This window comes from Denticeps clupeoides, chromosome 16 (assembly GCF_900700375.1).
Source record: "Denticeps clupeoides chromosome 16, fDenClu1.1, whole genome shotgun sequence".
Taxonomy (NCBI): Eukaryota; Metazoa; Chordata; class Actinopteri; order Clupeiformes; family Denticipitidae; genus Denticeps; species Denticeps clupeoides.
In genome coordinates this window covers 295,665-312,038 of record NC_041722.1, presented here as the reverse complement: position 1 = coordinate 312,038, position 16,374 = coordinate 295,665, and the positions used below count along the sequence as shown (strand labels likewise).

Here is a 16,374-nt window from a genome sequence, read left to right as displayed (position 1 = left end):
AACGATTTCCCGTACCATGGTCTGTAGGCACAGGTTTAGGACAGTTATTTAATATTTCTAAAGCAGCTAAAGCAGCTTTCTAACTTCTTCTTTTTCTCTGCACTTTGTGAACATACATTTATTACCATGCATTTTCCCCAGTCCTTGTAATTGTTCCTGGATGAAGTCTGTGTAGGCCTTCTGAGTATGCACAGAAAATGAGTCTGTGCAAGAACAGCAAATTATACGACATTCCAAAATGAAAATAAAACTTGGTCAGCTGAGTCCTCTCCATCATGAGCTGTAAGTTTTTAGAATGTAAATGAAAGTAAATTATTTTAAATAACTTTATATAACACAGTTCATGGTACCTAAGGGGCTCTGTACACTACCCTTAAAGTCTGTAGATCATTGAACCAACACTGTCTTACTATTGTTAGTTTGATGAATTCGCTAGAAGAAAATGTATAGAAAATGGACATTTGAGAGCCAAATGTCCATTGTGTTCAATTCAAAGGGATCATTACATCGCCATATTCATAGCTTCCCGAGGCTTCTGTCCCTGGTATAAGAGACTTAATATGAACATCTTTCTGGTACAGCCCATCTCTTTTAGACGAGGTCGCTGAGAATATTATTTTCCATCAGGACACATGGACAATCTAATTGAAAATATAACATAGATTAATTTTGAACAGGAGGTCAGTTCCAGTACCTTCTTCATTAGGAATTCATTCATGCTGCAGTAGTCATTGGTGCAGGTGAGGATCTGCAGTGAGTCATTCTGCCACTGTCCTGGTTCCAGGGCCACACTGCTGATCTTCACACTGCGCCGACGCTTCACCTTCGGTGATGGCTCCTTGTTTTCTTTAAATTCCTGGCCTCTCTCTAAGGTCTGGTCAGGGCTGTGGGGTGGGGACAAGTACTCTCCACCTATTCAGGCAGTGTACAGTGCACAGACACACAGACAAGTCAAACTTGTTCGTTTAACTTTTTACATTTGAGTGAATTGCAATGCAACATTTAATTTCAATAACACTGGGATATATTTTTAAGGCATTACTTAAAATGCTTGGAGGGGTTCAGGAAGTCAGTAGATCCTCAGAATTATTTAATTAAAAGACTGATAATCTATCTGCAGGCTTGGTTTGGTGCGGAGGTGATTGCATTTGTGATGTGAACCATGAGGACTTAAAAAGAGTGTCCCAGCTGTCTCACCATCTCCCGCATCTGCATAGTCCCATTCTAAGGTGTCACAAATCAGCCGTTCCCTGTGTGACTTCTTCTCACCCTGTTTTGTTCTGTTCCAGAATCGCATCTTTCTTTGAGTCCTGCTCAATATAAATGGCAACTCAGTCAGTCAAACAGTCAGTAATCAGTCAGCTAATTATGCAGTTACTAAAACCATTCATTAATATACCTTCCATCCTGAGAATCTTTCCTTAGTGTCCCACCTTTCATCAGCTCTCTAGAAGACACAGCCTGGCTGTCAGTGCATGTGGACGCCTGAAAGACAGACGACAAATTGTACAAGGCAGATTTGTGGAATTAAACCAGCCACCAAGTAGCACATGACAAAACATGTTGGATGAATCTGTTCTTTCCTCTTTTTAACCTTCATGGCTACTTTGGTCACTATTGTCATCATCCTCATCTTCCGTTTGATGAGATGCTCATCAACATGAGTGAATGGTAAGAAAGCTGTTCAGTGGAAACCGCTCCTGTTGGCGAACTTAAATGTCAAATGCTGCAATCACAGCAAAAGCTCCCTGATTTGGAGAGATGCAAATCTTCAACTTTTTGTTTATTATATAACGTGTTATTTCATAGTCCTGCATCCAACCTTTTGACTGGTAGTACACGGGAATAATGTATGAGAGGAATGGTCTGTTTCAACAGCAAGTTAATGTTCAATCAGACGGATAACAGGTTACAGATCCTGAGAAGTTTTCCAGAACAAAGCTACTGGTCTTCACCGACTACTGACAGAAAGAAAGGCTACGTCCTGAATTTGAGAGAAAATGCCCCATTCATCACTTTTTACACTTATTAATCAAAGCTGTGATTAAGGAACTGACAGGAAAAAAATGAAAAGAACAAGGATCTGCATGCAGGAAAGTAGAGTTTATTACAGCAGAAATGTAGCAAGATGTTCTGCAGATGGACACCTCCTCCAGACACCAGCCTCATTGTTTTAGTCAATAGACAGCAAAGATGGGATAAAGTAGAAAAATTTTATGATATGTATCATGTGGTCTGTACAAATTGTGCCAAGTCAGAAACCGTTTTATACGTTCTCTCATACAGAAGATTCACTTATGTTCCCTATATGGGAACCTTCTGAAACATTACCATATTTTTTCCATTCTTGGCAGATGGACCAAAAAGTACATTTTGGACCCTGACTGGAACTATTAAATGCTCATTATCATAAGAAATGATGAGCAGCTCTCCACAAAAAAAAAAAAAAAAAGAGCAAACCCATATAGATCGTGCATTTTGTAGCCCTCTGTTACTACTGAAATATATCAAATCATACAAAAAAATGTAATATTGTCCCATCCCCAACAACTTTTGAACAGCTTGTGTCTTCAGAAACGAGCCCAGCTTAACAGACAGTCATCAGAGGCGCTGCGTTGGAAGTAGTTAGTTTATTGAGTAGTCAGTTAGGTCTGAAGGTTTAGATGTGAATCAAAGAAGAAGAATCAAGATGTGACACTGTGGCCTTGGCCAACTCATTACCAGATCAGAGTCACTGTGACCCGCCTCAGTGGCAGCTTCAGGCTCTGCGAGGAGCGAACTGGGCGAAAGAGGAGCGTTTGCACTCTCGTCCTGCTCTGACTCCGCCTCCCCCTGAGTGGTCTGAACACGGGTGAGGAAGTCAGAGCGTGTCCGCGCCATGCGGGCTTTCTTTCTATGGCCGGGCATAGTAACCTGATTGACCAAAAAAATGGAAAATAAAAGTTGGCCTTCAGCAATGTTTAAACCGAAATGAACATCCAGAGGCCTTAACGGCAGAAGAAGAAAAATGAAAAGGAACAAACACAATATAACAATTTTTAAAAAGTATATGAGGTGTGAGGACGTAAGAACCCTACAAACCTCTCGTACTGTAAGGCCTCTTGACTCCTGTGACCTGATCCGTCCTGTTGGTTCCTTGTCAAACCTGCATGAAGAGTTTAGATTATGGTCCACTGGCCTTTTTTTAGATATTGCAAAGATTTTATCTGCTTACTTTGAAATTAGGAGCCTGTCATTGGGTGAGAAGAAGATGCTTCCTGGCTTCTCCTTGGCACACTGAGATGGGAGCTTCTTGAGGAGCCTCTCTTTGCCAGTCACACTATCTTGAGATTCTAGGATGATTTTGGGCGCCCATCCTTCAGCCACGTTCTTCTGATCTTTTGGTTGCTCTCTGGTTGTGGTTAATGTCCGAGGTACAAACTGGGAAACAGGATTTGGAAGAGCCACCATTTGAGGTTCAGCCGTAGGAGCCCAGCTTTGGTAAGTGGCAAGTCTCTGGTGATTACCTCCTTCTGGAGGTTCTTGCCTGGCTGTTAATCGACTCTTCTCAATCTTTTGTAGAGCTTCACCCCGCTTCTTCTCAAACATCTCCCGCTCAGACTGGGCAAGATGTTTACGTTCACGTTCAAGTATATGCTTCTGCTGCCGAATCTGCTGCATCATCTGCTGTTCCTGCTGCTGCTGTTGGTTCATTTGACATTCCAACAGCTCCTGGTTGAGCTTCTCCAGCCGATTCAGCAGTAATGTCTGCTGCTGGTTCTTTATGTGTGAAACGGTTGGACTGGGGAGCTCATTGGTTTGGGCTGAGCTGTCCCTCATCTCAGGTGGTTTGGAGTCTTCCAGCATTGTCTCTTTCTGCATACTGATGACAACGACAACTGGCCTACGGGATGACTGCTTTCTCACTGGTTTCACCTGGGGATTTGGGGTGGAAGAAGCTGAAGCCCCACTGGACTGATGCTCCACAGAGGTGGTGCTCTGGACTGGAGGGATGTAGAAGGTTGGGAGGTAGTGCTCCATCTTGGCAATGACTGGAGGTGGACTGGCAGGCTCAGCTTCAGCTGGGCTTTTGGAAGGGACATGAGGTAAAACTGTTTCATGATGAAGAGATGACTGAGGACTCAGGGGATACACCTCGGGCTCGTCCACAGGTCCAGAGGACGGAAATGGAAGAATGTCAGTGGGAACAGATGGTCTGTCTTCTTCTGTGTTAGGGAGCTCAAAACTGCCCTTGGAGCTGTGGCTGTCAAGGGTGGCCTGAGGGGAGTGTAAGCCAGAGCTCTCAGCAGACCACCGGCGCTCCTCAGAGGGGGATGCCGCGCTGCTGGAACGGACCTTCAGGAGCTCCAGGCTAAACTTAGCCTGCTCCAGCTCCCGGATTCGACGGCTCTCTCTCTTGGCTCGTGTCTTCTGATTTGAGTCCTGGTCCAAAGTTCTTGTTCTTTCTCGCACCACAACCAACGGTAATGTGGCACTTTGTGGGGTTTTTTCATCACTCTCAGGAGTCTTTGCTGTCTCCACTGCCATGGAGCTCAAGGTCTTCATTTCACCCTCTTCCTCAAGTGAGGCTCCTGTCTGGCCATTAAGGAGTTTGAACTCTTTTAATCTTTGTTCCCTGAATCTGTAAATACAAATATGTCATATTAGACACATAATTAAGCTTTAGAGTTCTGATAGATACAACCCCATTTCCAAAAAATGGGAAGATATGTGATGCATTATTGGTACGCTAGTAACTAGTATTGATGCATCAAACACCTAAACCTGTGCATGAGGAAGAGCCGGAAAAATGAAGTAGACAAGTAGATTTTGAATTTGAACTACCCAGCCGTATAAACATGGAATATGCTAGAATAGAGATTTTTACATTTTAATTGTAAAGATGTTTTCTTATTCAGCTGTACACACGTTCGTGGCTATAAAACCATGAATAAACCTCTCAGATGGCCCAGAACCAGATGCCAGACAGAAGCCAGCAGTACTTCTAAGGTGTCTTTTATTTTCTCAAATTTATTACATTTATTTGATTAATCTAAACGGTTTGGAAGAGAGGGTCATGTTTCACAAGAAACCTTATCTGGACACAACAAAGAAATGCTGACATCTCTCTGTTTAAGGTCATTTGTGGCCTAAATGAAAATGATTTCACATTTTTTGGAAACCAGTGGTCATGTCATTCGGTCTAAAGAGTTGGGCAATGCAGCATGGCGCCAGTGCACTGTTCAAGATCCATTATCTGTGACATGCAGGGTCCTTTTCAGTGTCTTTTTCACTGACGGCAATACATATTTCAGCAAGACAACAGCAAATACACCCTGGCATTGGCTCTGTAGAACCTCTAGAAATCTTATATCAGCAAGCATTCCACTTTCTAAACTCCAGCAACTGGTCTCCAAAATGTATTGTTTAAGCATATAGTCTTTGTCCAATTTTTAAAATAATATGATTCTTCATGGTTTGAAAAGAATGCAATATATTTTTATTTCCAATTTGTCAGTCTTCAAACATTTAAACTCACCTTTGTCTTACTAAATATCCTCTGGCCATTGATTGAATGAGCAAAGCTGACTGGCACAGCCTGAGGTACGACTGACGGAGCCTGTGTCCACGCCAGGAAGCCTGGATGATGCCTGCAGCGGCCCTTCTCCTCTGGCAATACCGGCGCCAGCACATCTGGATCAGCAGCACGGCGTCCCGCCTCAGCAGGAGCTGTCTGCGTTCGCGGTAGCCCCTCCAGGCCGCCTGCAGACAGACCGCTGCCCTCTGCTGGACGGCTGCATCGTGGGACAGGCTCAACAGGCATACTCGCCACCATTGCTATAGGGTACAACAAAAGTAAGTCAAATCCTTAAACATTTTTGTGGATGATGTGATGTATAAAAACATACATAATAGATAGGATCCAGTGTAGTAGGATAGACTAGAATTCCGTTTGAAGTGCTGCATTTGTGAGAAGTACCTGTATGAGGCAGGCCGCCTGCCTCATCCTGAGGTAGCGTCTCCTCTGGAGCGAGGCCCGGAAACGCCGCTGCAGGGCCACAATCCGCCGCACCACCTCCTGATGGAGCAGATCCTGCAACCGCTGCCGTTCAGCCTCATGCAGGAAAACCTGCATCACACACATGAGGAATGCATGCTCTCGGTGTCTCATAGGGAAGTGGCTGTCATGCTGAATGAATGTACCATCATTAAATGCCATTATTACTTGTATTAGTGGCTCCAGCTTTGATTAAATCCAGTCTTTTCAGAATACAGGATCTATATTTAGCAGTCATGCTCATGATTCAATTACTTATTAACTACTGAGTATAAGCAGCATGGACAGTTCTGCTTAGTCTCTTACCATATCCAGAAATAAAATGACATACCATAGAATGGCCAACTTGAAAGCCTCCAGTTTTCAGGTTCGTCTGGCAAAGGAAGCTTTGGATACTTTCCTGGGTGCCTCTGGTACCTTCTGCTAACAGGACACGAAAGTGACGTGCAAATTCCTACAATCAAAAAAACAAAACAAACATAAATATGATTGGTTTCCTGCTAGCCTACACTGAAATATTAAATATCCATCCATTTATCAAGACATGTTGTGACTACAGACTAAAACAACATCACCTGGAGAGAATTTAGAAGCAACCCCTTTTTGGTCCACAGTGTAATTAGTCTTTATCAGATTGATAGAATGTTTATTTATTCCACTTTTGGTGATCCACGCAAACCTTTGGATCAATTTTTAAAGAAATTCACTCACAGTCCCTCTTTCAGGGAACCCCTAAACTCATCATGTCTCAGGTTCTTCCCCAGCGAGCCATCCTGACAGTCCAATAACAGTCCACACCCCCCAACAGAAGGAAAATGTGAATAACTTGATCTAGTGTGGAGGGATGGAGATTTACTGGCAGCCCTGCGCCTCCTGATTTCAGTGCCATCAGCAGTGTCAGGGCTCCTGACCTGGAAGCTGTACTTGATGCTGTATCCTGATTGTCGGATGCGGACCGTCTCCAGCATGCCGGTGTAGCGCAGCTGTCTGAGAACCAGGCCGTCGCTGAAGCGCACCGGGAGCTGGAGAGAGGAGGGACACAGTCTGGACACCATGACAAATCTTACACACAGTAAGTTATATGCCAACAGCTGACCATACCTTGTCTGCATTGGAACGGATGCATTTCACAAAGTAGGGTTCGGACTGGTCCAGTGTCTCCATCAGCTTATTCAAGGAGGCCTTCAGAATCAGGGCAGGAGAATGTTATTCTTTCAGTCTTGCTGGTTTTAATAAGAACCTACAACACTGCTCCATTGTCAGTCTGAACGTGGTGAAATCAGTGGACTTGTCTGAACTTTTGAAGACCTTGAGGAGTCAGGACATCCGTTTAACAAGGACAGTATCCCTCTCACTCACAGGCCCAATGCCTGCAGGTCCAAACTGCCATCTGAACCATTCCCAGATAGACTAACCTGGAACTGGGCACTGATACTCGGGGGCTTCTTCTTCTTGTGAAGGTGTAGGAGGGACTTGGTGATGCGGTCGTGCAGGGTGAGGTTACTGAGGTACTTCAGAGACTTAACATCCAGCAAGTGCTGCAGAGAACACACAAGATCAAAAAGTCTAAATCCAGGGTTACTGTAAAAGTGCATCATTATCAACATGCACAATCATACTCAAAATTAACATTTTAACAAATAAAACCTTTATAACTATGAATAAGGAATAGTTTGCAGTACCAACCGCCAAAACCCCAAAATATTTGCCTTTCCATTATAACTAGCATTAAAACAGCATTGGCCTTTTTAACTAGGATACACAAAAGGTCATTTCATTACTAATAACTAAAATATTGCAGTCAAATACACAGAAAGTGATGATATCAAGAACAATAACTCCACTGTATTTAAACTGCCAGCAGCTGCTGTACCACTAGAGTGAGCACCAGCACCACAAGCATACCACAGTTTGAGAACCAAGATAATTTGAAACTCAACCCTGACTCTTAAAGCAGATATTAGCGACCAGAGTCTGACCAGGTCATGTCTCAGGGTTCTTGGTCATGAGAAATCTGGGACCTGTAAGTAACTAATAATAGTAACCGATGACCAACCCCACCACGTCAGTTAGTGCACTCTCCTTCAGAGCTTGTGGGTGGGTACCTTTGGAAGACATGGTTTCTGCTTGTAGTTCCTATTCCTCCTGTTGAAACAAAAGGTGAAAGTAAAATACAGCAGCAGTTATATGGAATAGTGGCGCTTGGATGGAGTATATTTACATTAAAATGCCATGTGCGCGTTCCAGCAGCTTACTGCTGGTCGGGTTGATGAAGATGCCATCCTCTTCTCCTCTAGAAGCCGCAGGGGGCATATGAGCTGACCCATTCCTGCCAGAACCAGTTCAAATGTTAATCAGTCAAGTTATAATATGAATTATAACAGACCCGTTTCACAGAGAGGAACACAGTGAGGCTAAACTCTCTGCATTATCCCTGAACAGGTCACCTTCTATAGTGTTCCATTCAGTTCCATTTAATGTCTGCTCATCACAAGAACGCAACAGCAGGAAATGTGATCTCCAACAGTCATATGGCATCATTGATCAGTTTTCATGTTCTTTTTTGTTTGTTTCTGTACTGGAGCATGCTGGGTAATCCAGTGCATGATGCATGTACTATACAACCTGGAAAATGGATGAGAGACAAAGGCAGTTTACAGGACATAACAGACAGGAAACAGCAGTGTGGGCCTTATCCAGAATGACAGTGTGTGTGAGTGTGTGTGCAACAGGAGCGCAAATATCGACAAAAAGTATATACATACAAACACAAAAAAAAAAGTGCCAGATATTTTTTTAGCCCCGTTGTGGTCTGCACTCCCATAATTATGATGTATGCAAAAAACCTACAAATGTATCTCACAAAACACAAATGGCAAATTTTATAAAAATATTCTCACTACCTGCACATACATTTTCAAGCAGACACATGCAGCAAGAAACCTGCAAATGAATCTTGTCTTAAAAATCCTGCACTTCACTACACCTCTCACAGCTCATCAGCAATAGAAAAAAATATTCAGAAATGGTCCAAACAACAATTTAAATTCATGTAAAGGCTGAGAATCTGAAAAAATACTGTGCACAAACTCACGCTTTTTTCGCCACCAATGCCACCAATGTCCTCTATGAGATTCTGTGATTACTTTTGTTGAAGTGGTGAATAGATTCTGGTCATGTACTCCAGCTAACGCAATGATCGAGCTTCATAATGTTATGGCACAGCCCATTTACACAGTGTTCAAGGTCAAGTTCAAAAACAATCAACCCCTACAAAAGCAAAAAATCAACCTCTATTTTCCTCGCTGCTAGAGAATGTGCTGTATCTGACCTTTTAATAAAGAACTAAATGTTGCCAACAGAATTATGACAAATAGAGACATCACCGAACACACAGACCAGAGATCAGAGAAGTCTCACCGTGGGGGTCTCTCGTTCAGCGTGTTGCTACCCTGGAGGTCTGAAAGTGGGGTCCTGGAGTTCCTTCTGCATACACCTATCCCAAAACAGAGAGCAGAGACACTAAACCCAGTAGCCCAGCCAGAACCCACACAAACATGTCCTGCAGACTGCATTTAGCTTTTTATTTCAAATTGGGAACCAACCAAACTATCCGTTTTAAGGTTTACATTTATGGCATTTATATAAAAAAAAGACTTGGAAGGTCTTAAGCTGATGGACACGTATCCACCAGGGACCCCTGCAATTTCAGATGTACATGTAAAGTGTGCTCTTTGTGTTGTTTAGCACAAATTAAGTTTTTTATTCTAGAGCTAGTTAATTAATCTTGTATCTAATACAGAAAAATAAATTAATATTTTTTCATGTTTATGTTACAATACAAAATACATCTTGGACCCATTAAGAGGTTTAATAAAGAAGATACAAAAAAAAACTAAAATGCAAGGTTTTTCATTTTAAAACTTTCCTGATCTCATTTTTATCATTTTCATATCCACAATAGCAAAGACTATATATTCTATAAATAAATACCTGAATGTTTTATGTTTCTTATGTTTTAAAGTAGGACTATTGGTAGATAGTGATACTGCACATTCTGTGTACAAAGGTGAGTATTTGGCTCTCAGTCGTACTGGAGCATCCCAGAAAACAGCATCAGGAGAGAGGAAGGGAGAGGAAACCAGGAAGGAATGAGACAGGACAGGACAGAGATTGGCAACCTTACTGTGATTCTCCTCTTTGCATCTCTGCAGGATCTCTAGACTTCTCTGATGCACAGGGTGCTGCAGAAAACTAAAACTATCCACAGTGTTCAGCACCGTGTGCACAGCCCAGTCAACATGCCCTTGAGAAGCCAAAAGACAAGTCAGAAGAAGAAGACAAGGAACAAGAAAAGAGAGAAAAGAAAAGGAGAGAGAAGACAGATTACACAGTACCACTTCACTTCACTGTCCCTGCAGTGGTGCCTGGGGGGACAGGCATCTTTAACAGCAAACACGTTTAAAATATACATATACTCTGTCAAAGCCAGCGGGTAAGAGACTCCTATTGGATTATTACTGTGTGGATGATGATGTTTCAGCATCTGGAAAGTATTCACAGCACATTACTTTTTCCTTATTTTGTTACGTTACAGCCTCAGAATTCTACACACAACACCCCATAATAAAAAAATTAAACCACCTTTGGCAGCAATTACTGCCTCATTTTTTTTTGGAATATGTTGCCTTGGCCAGTTTGGCCCATTCCTCTCAAGCTCTATCAGGTTGGATGGGAAGCGTCGGTGCAGCCATTTTAAGATCCAAAGATGTTCAATCAGACTATGGCCTGGGCTCCGGCTGGGCCACTCAAGGACAAGGGCCACTCCTGAAGCCACTGTTTGATATCTTGACTTAGGGTTGTTGTCTCACTTTGGTCAAGAGCAGGTTTTCAAAACCAGGATTTACATTTACATTTATGGCATTTACCAGACACCCTTATCCAGAGAAACTTACAATCAGTAGTTACAGGGACAGTCCCCCTGGCTCAGGGACACAATGGTAGACCTGGGTCTTCTGGTTCATAGGCGAGTGTGTTACCCACTAGGCCACTATTTCCCAGGATGTCTCTGTACATTGCTGCAGTTGTGATGATGCTACCACCATGCTTCATTGTAGGCATGGTATTGGCCTGGTGATGAGCGGTGCCTGGTTTTCTCCAGACATGATGCCTGGCATTTGGGCTGCACAATCAATCTAATTTTAATCACAATCATGATTTTGGCTGCCACTATTAAATAAAGATGACTGTCTGCAATATTTACATTTAAATAGCTGCATATCAAATCTCTCAACCAATAATCAGCCAACCACCATGGGTCGAACGAATGCATAGACCGTATGAGCGGCAACCTCATATTGTGATGGAGTGAGACATAATGTCGGGAACAGTGACAACATAAATATATACTAAATAAAATAGATATATAAACACTAGATGTCATACTCAGCATGTGCCAATTCTGCAGTCATATTTGGACAGGTTTCCAAGCTCATTCAACCACGCTTCTCTGACGGCACGAATAAAAATGCTGGACTTTTGCACCACGTACGGCTGTAATAACAAGCGAACAAAGATTCAAAGCATATCATTTCATATTAAATGTAAAAAAAAAAGTATATTTTCATAGTGACATCCCATCACTTATTGTTTAAAATAGAAAGTACCTAAAATAATGTATAGTCATGATTCATACTTGTGATTACAATATTGATAAAAGTAATTGTGATTATCGTTTTGGCCATAATCATGCAGCCCTACCTGGCATACACACCAAAGACCATTCTAATTTTTGTCCAGATCTTCCCTGTTCCAGAGTGATGGTGCATCAGGATAAGAAGAATGGTGCATGAAGTGATGCCCAGTTCGGTGGGGGCGGTGCTATGATCTGGGGCTGCTGCAGGTGGTCAGGCTACTGAATGACCATGTTATTCCATTCTTCCCTGACGCCACGAGCAAATTACAAGATGACAATGCCAGGATTCATCAGGCTCAAACAGTGAACATGAGACGTCATTTTCACCGCAGAGTCCAGACCTTAACCACATTGAGAATCTTTGGAACGTGCTGGAGAAGAGTGTCCCATCATCTATACATTTACTGTGGCTCTAGACATTGCAGCAGCTAATTGAAACAATGTCACAGCGAATGTGCACCACAATTTTATGTATTATAACCGCCAAAACCTGCACACGTGGACACTTGGACACGCACGAACACACATATCAGAGTAAAGAAATAGACCTTATTCTCATCATTATGAACATCTGATGACTGAAATAAGCACTGTGGAGCAGAGCAGAACTCTGTACTATGACATGCTGGCACTCACCGCTCCTCTTCTCCTTGAACCTCTTCCCGGCAAGGCGGAAAGCCACCACGGCACGGAAGTAGGCCCTGAGCACCGCCCATCTGAAGGTGGCCACTGGGTGGATGCCGATCAGGCTGACGATGAAGGCCTTCCGACTGCTTTTCAGCAGAGCAACAATGTCGGGCCGCATGTGGTCTGTGTTCTTCTCTCTGAAGTCCTGTGAAGAAGGGAGGACATCGGTGCTACGCTGTCCCACATAAAGGGGTGCTCCCTGAGAACTCTGTAAAGTCTGCTCACCTTCACCCTGTACTTGACCTTGCCCGCGTAGTGACGGATGATGAAGGCCGGCTCCATGACAGCAGGGAACTCGATGTAGCTGCTGCCCTCATGCTGACGCTTGAACTTGTCCAGCAACGTCTGGTTGGTGGCCTGTGGGAAGCTGGGGGAAAACAGCTGAAATCAATGGTACAGTTCTCTATGCAAACCTGTGGAAAAAGAGCACATTTCATATATTTCAAGATGGAAATGTTTCTGAGAAGAAAGCTGGGCCCATGAAATTCCTTTACTTCTCCAGTGTATACTAGAACCTCCTTTATCTACATCTCCCATCATGAGTAAAACTCATTTCCACTCAGATCCACATATTACAAATTACTATTACAAAATCTGTTTTACTTTACCGTAATGAGGCACAGAACATTGGATTATTCTGGCTCTACAATGCATGTGATTCCTAATGACTGCAGGTTTTTGTCAGGGTAAGATCTATGGACCCCGAGCTTACAACCTGCCTGATGGAGCTACCCGTTTCATGTAAATACAGAGACATCCTCCCCACTGCTTCTGTACGGACCGGGTGTCGATGAGAGGTTAGAGTCTGTGTCTTCTGTCATTATCCTGTCTAATTGCTTGTTCTTGTTCATTGTTGTTCTGTACAACCTCAACGAACATTACTTTTAAAGAAAAGTAGAACAGAACAGTCGCTGTAATGCATATAACTGCAGTGCGTTTTCACAAGTCTGAGACAAAGCTGCAGGTATGGTTGGTCAGTGCTGACTCACTTGCACTCCTCATCCAGTAGGTGGAGCAGTCCTGTGGGCTTCTTGCTGATTAAAAGGATGCAGCCACTGTTGTCAGTGTAGTCGATGTTGTGCCAGCTGATTCCCTCGGCCCGGTACTCTTCCTACAGAGACAGAACACCTGGTCATTTCATGGAAAATATTAAAAAGTGGGTAAATAATCCTGCATTCACAATAAAAGAAATTCCTGGATTAAGATGAAAAGTGATTGGAGGTAAATGGAGGTGAAAATAATGTTTAAATGGTACATGAACTTTGCAGGCACATACATACAAAACTAGAATTTGTGGTCTTGAAAGTGGAAGGTGCAGCGTGTGTTGTAAATGTCCATTATGGAGGGAAGAGAAACTCGGATGATCTTCTGAGCTGGCCTCACTATCCACTCTACCGTCTTGCTGTCGTTGTTCAGTGGTCACTGTCGTTGTCTTCTGAAGTTAACAATCATCTCTTTCGTTTTGTCCACGTTCAGAAATAGAAGTCCAATATTTGGGCCCAATATTTTTTCTCAGCTAAAAGTAAAATATACAAAAATAAAAGTTTGTATTCATAGTTGGGGGTCCTAGTGAACCAGAATTGATCACTTCATTGATTGTAACATGGAAGCACGTTGCAAGTCGCTCTGGATAAGGGCGTCTGCCAAATGCCTTAAATGTAAAATGTAAATGTAAAATATACAATGTGACATCATGCAAACTTACCATAGCTATCTCAAACCTGTCTACTGTGCTATTTAAATATTTGGGGTTAAATACTGCCCATACAACAATACATACATACAAACTAACCATAGGTGCACCAGCAGGATTAATGGCTGATGAGGTTAATCAGAATGATTCGGAAGACATGAGCCAAACCGGTTCATCTGTACTTGTCACCGCACCACAAGGTACTGTCCCATATTCCCGTTGTGGTAAGACATTACCCTGTCTTGAGTATTGTGTTTCTAAACTGATCCCTGTTCCTGTTTGACCACCATGCTTCTCGAGCCTTATGGCCTTAATGACGTTGCCACTGCCTGCTCCACAGATGATCCTTACGCTCCCGGTACGACCCCTGCCTCACTACGTAGATACAAGCATTGCACAGGCCCCTCTCTTGCCTGGAACACCTGGCCATGGAGACATACATCCAGGGCACTCTTGCATCATCTGCGCTTCCACCTCTCCTACAGCGGCCCCATTCTTTTTCGTCGGCAAGAAGGACAGTCGATTACTGAGAGCTCAATGCCATTACCAGGAGGAACAGATACTGAACTCTGCTGAACACAGCTTTTGTCCTCCTTGCCGGTGTTAAGGTCTTCACAAAGTTGGATCTCCAAAAACGCATATTATCTGGTCCGCATTCGGGAGGGGAATGAATCAACCCCACGGGCCATTATTAATACCTGGTCATGCCCTTTGGCCTCTTCGACAGCTTCATAGCATTCCAGGCACAGGCCAACAGACTATAAGTGAAACTTGAGAAGAGTTTCTTCCATGTCAGCCACACAACCTTCACAACCTTCAGCCTCAGCCCTCGAGGAATCACCATGAACCCAGCTATGAACCCAGCAATGACCCCAGCGGTCAGATTCATCCCTTCTCTCCTGGTACAACCCCTTTCTGTCTCACTCCTCTCAAGCCTCTGGAAAATGGTAGGAAGGAAAGATGACAAAAAAATTAAATAAAGGTGGAGTTGGGTCAGTGGGTGAAAGAGAAAATTAAGTTGACTTAAGATGAAGAGGTGTACCAAGTTTCATGTCAATAAGTTGAATCATGAGGAACCGGAGATGGGTTAAAGATCCCATTTTAAATGAAAGGGAAAAAACAAGGGATGACAAACATGGGTTCAAGAGGGGTCATGTAAAAAAAGGCTGTACATCATGAGGGGGTCACATGAACATCTGCAGTATTGAGTTATAGGTTTTAATTTTAATTAATTATTTTAATTAATTTACAGCATTTATCAGCCCTTATCCAGAACGACTTACAATCAGTAGTTACAGGGACAGTCCCCCCCCAGAGACACTCAGGGTTAAGTGTCTGCCTACTACCCGTTACTATCATGAATGTACCACCAGCACCCCCAATATAAGAATAGGATTATTAAATGTTAGATCCCTTACACCTAAAATGCTCATTGTTAATGAAATTATTAGAGATCAGGGGTTTGATGTACTGTGCCTGACCGAAACTTGGTTAAAACAAAACGAATTTGTAGCATTAAACGAGTCTAATCCTCCTGGATACAGCTATGTACACCAACCTCGCTTAACTGGAAGAGGAGGTGGCGTCGCAGTAATTTATAAGGATAACCTCGGTATTACTCATAAACCCGGACAAGGATTTAACTCTTTTGAGATTCTACATACCAACATAACTCATGTAGTCTCACAAAATAAAAATCCTAAATTCATTCCATTGATTATTATTTATAGACCCCCTGGACCTTATTCTGAGTTTCTTAGTGAATTTACAGATTTTGTCTCCAACTTAGTTGTATCTGTGGATAAAGCCCTAATTGTCGGCGACTTTAACATCCACTGTGATAAATTAGAAGACTCACTAAGAACAGCATTCCTGTCTTTATTAGACTCAGTTGGAGTTAACCAACATGTAACAGGACCTACTCACGAAGGTGGTCACACGCTCGATCTTGTGTTGACCTTCGGTTTAAATATAGAAGATATAGTTACTCTTCCGCAATCTGAAATGGTCTCAGATCATTTCCTCATCACTTTTAAAATATGTCTCAGACACAATAAACTCACCCCCCCTCGTTATAGAGACAAACGGACAATTACATCAAGTACGGCACAGAGGTTTATTAATACCTTACCAGATTTATCAACGCTGATAAACTCACCGTCAGACCCCGCTGAACTTGACCAAGCGACCAAATGTCTGGAATTAACACTGCGTAGTACGTTCAATAAAGTCGCTCCCCTCAAAAGGAGAGTAAGCGATAAA

At 42.8% G+C, this 16,374-nt stretch overlaps 1 protein-coding gene across 4 annotated transcripts in view; it reads right to left on the bottom strand.

Moving 5' to 3' along the window:
• myo9aa (myosin IXAa) overlaps positions 1-16,374 on the bottom strand; it is a 64,924-nt gene that overhangs the window by 10,234 nt on the left and 38,316 nt on the right. For 2 of the 4 annotated variants that reach the window (XM_028955845.1, XM_028955846.1), the window contains 19 exons: positions 13,409-13,530; positions 12,645-12,786; positions 12,369-12,564; positions 10,224-10,343; positions 9,458-9,533; positions 8,259-8,366; positions 8,143-8,182; positions 7,453-7,575; positions 7,139-7,219; positions 6,949-7,059; positions 6,369-6,491; positions 5,960-6,109; positions 5,519-5,817; positions 3,215-4,621; positions 3,082-3,145; positions 2,722-2,913; positions 1,400-1,485; positions 1,198-1,310; positions 695-912 (listed from right to left, as the gene is read on the bottom strand). In XM_028955845.1, coding sequence (XP_028811678.1) covers positions 695-912; positions 1,198-1,310; positions 1,400-1,485; positions 2,722-2,913; positions 3,082-3,145; positions 3,215-4,621; positions 5,519-5,817; positions 5,960-6,109; positions 6,369-6,491; positions 6,949-7,059; positions 7,139-7,219; positions 7,453-7,575; positions 8,143-8,182; positions 8,259-8,366; positions 9,458-9,533; positions 10,224-10,343; positions 12,369-12,564; positions 12,645-12,786; positions 13,409-13,530 — 3,771 coding nt within the window. The remainder of the gene's footprint in view (positions 1-694; positions 913-1,197; positions 1,311-1,399; positions 1,486-2,721; positions 2,914-3,081; positions 3,146-3,214; positions 4,622-5,518; positions 5,818-5,959; positions 6,110-6,368; positions 6,492-6,948; positions 7,060-7,138; positions 7,220-7,452; positions 7,576-8,142; positions 8,183-8,258; positions 8,367-9,457; positions 9,534-10,223; positions 10,344-12,368; positions 12,565-12,644; positions 12,787-13,408; positions 13,531-16,374) is intronic. The other 2 variants (XM_028955848.1, XM_028955847.1) reach the window with 2 other exon arrangements.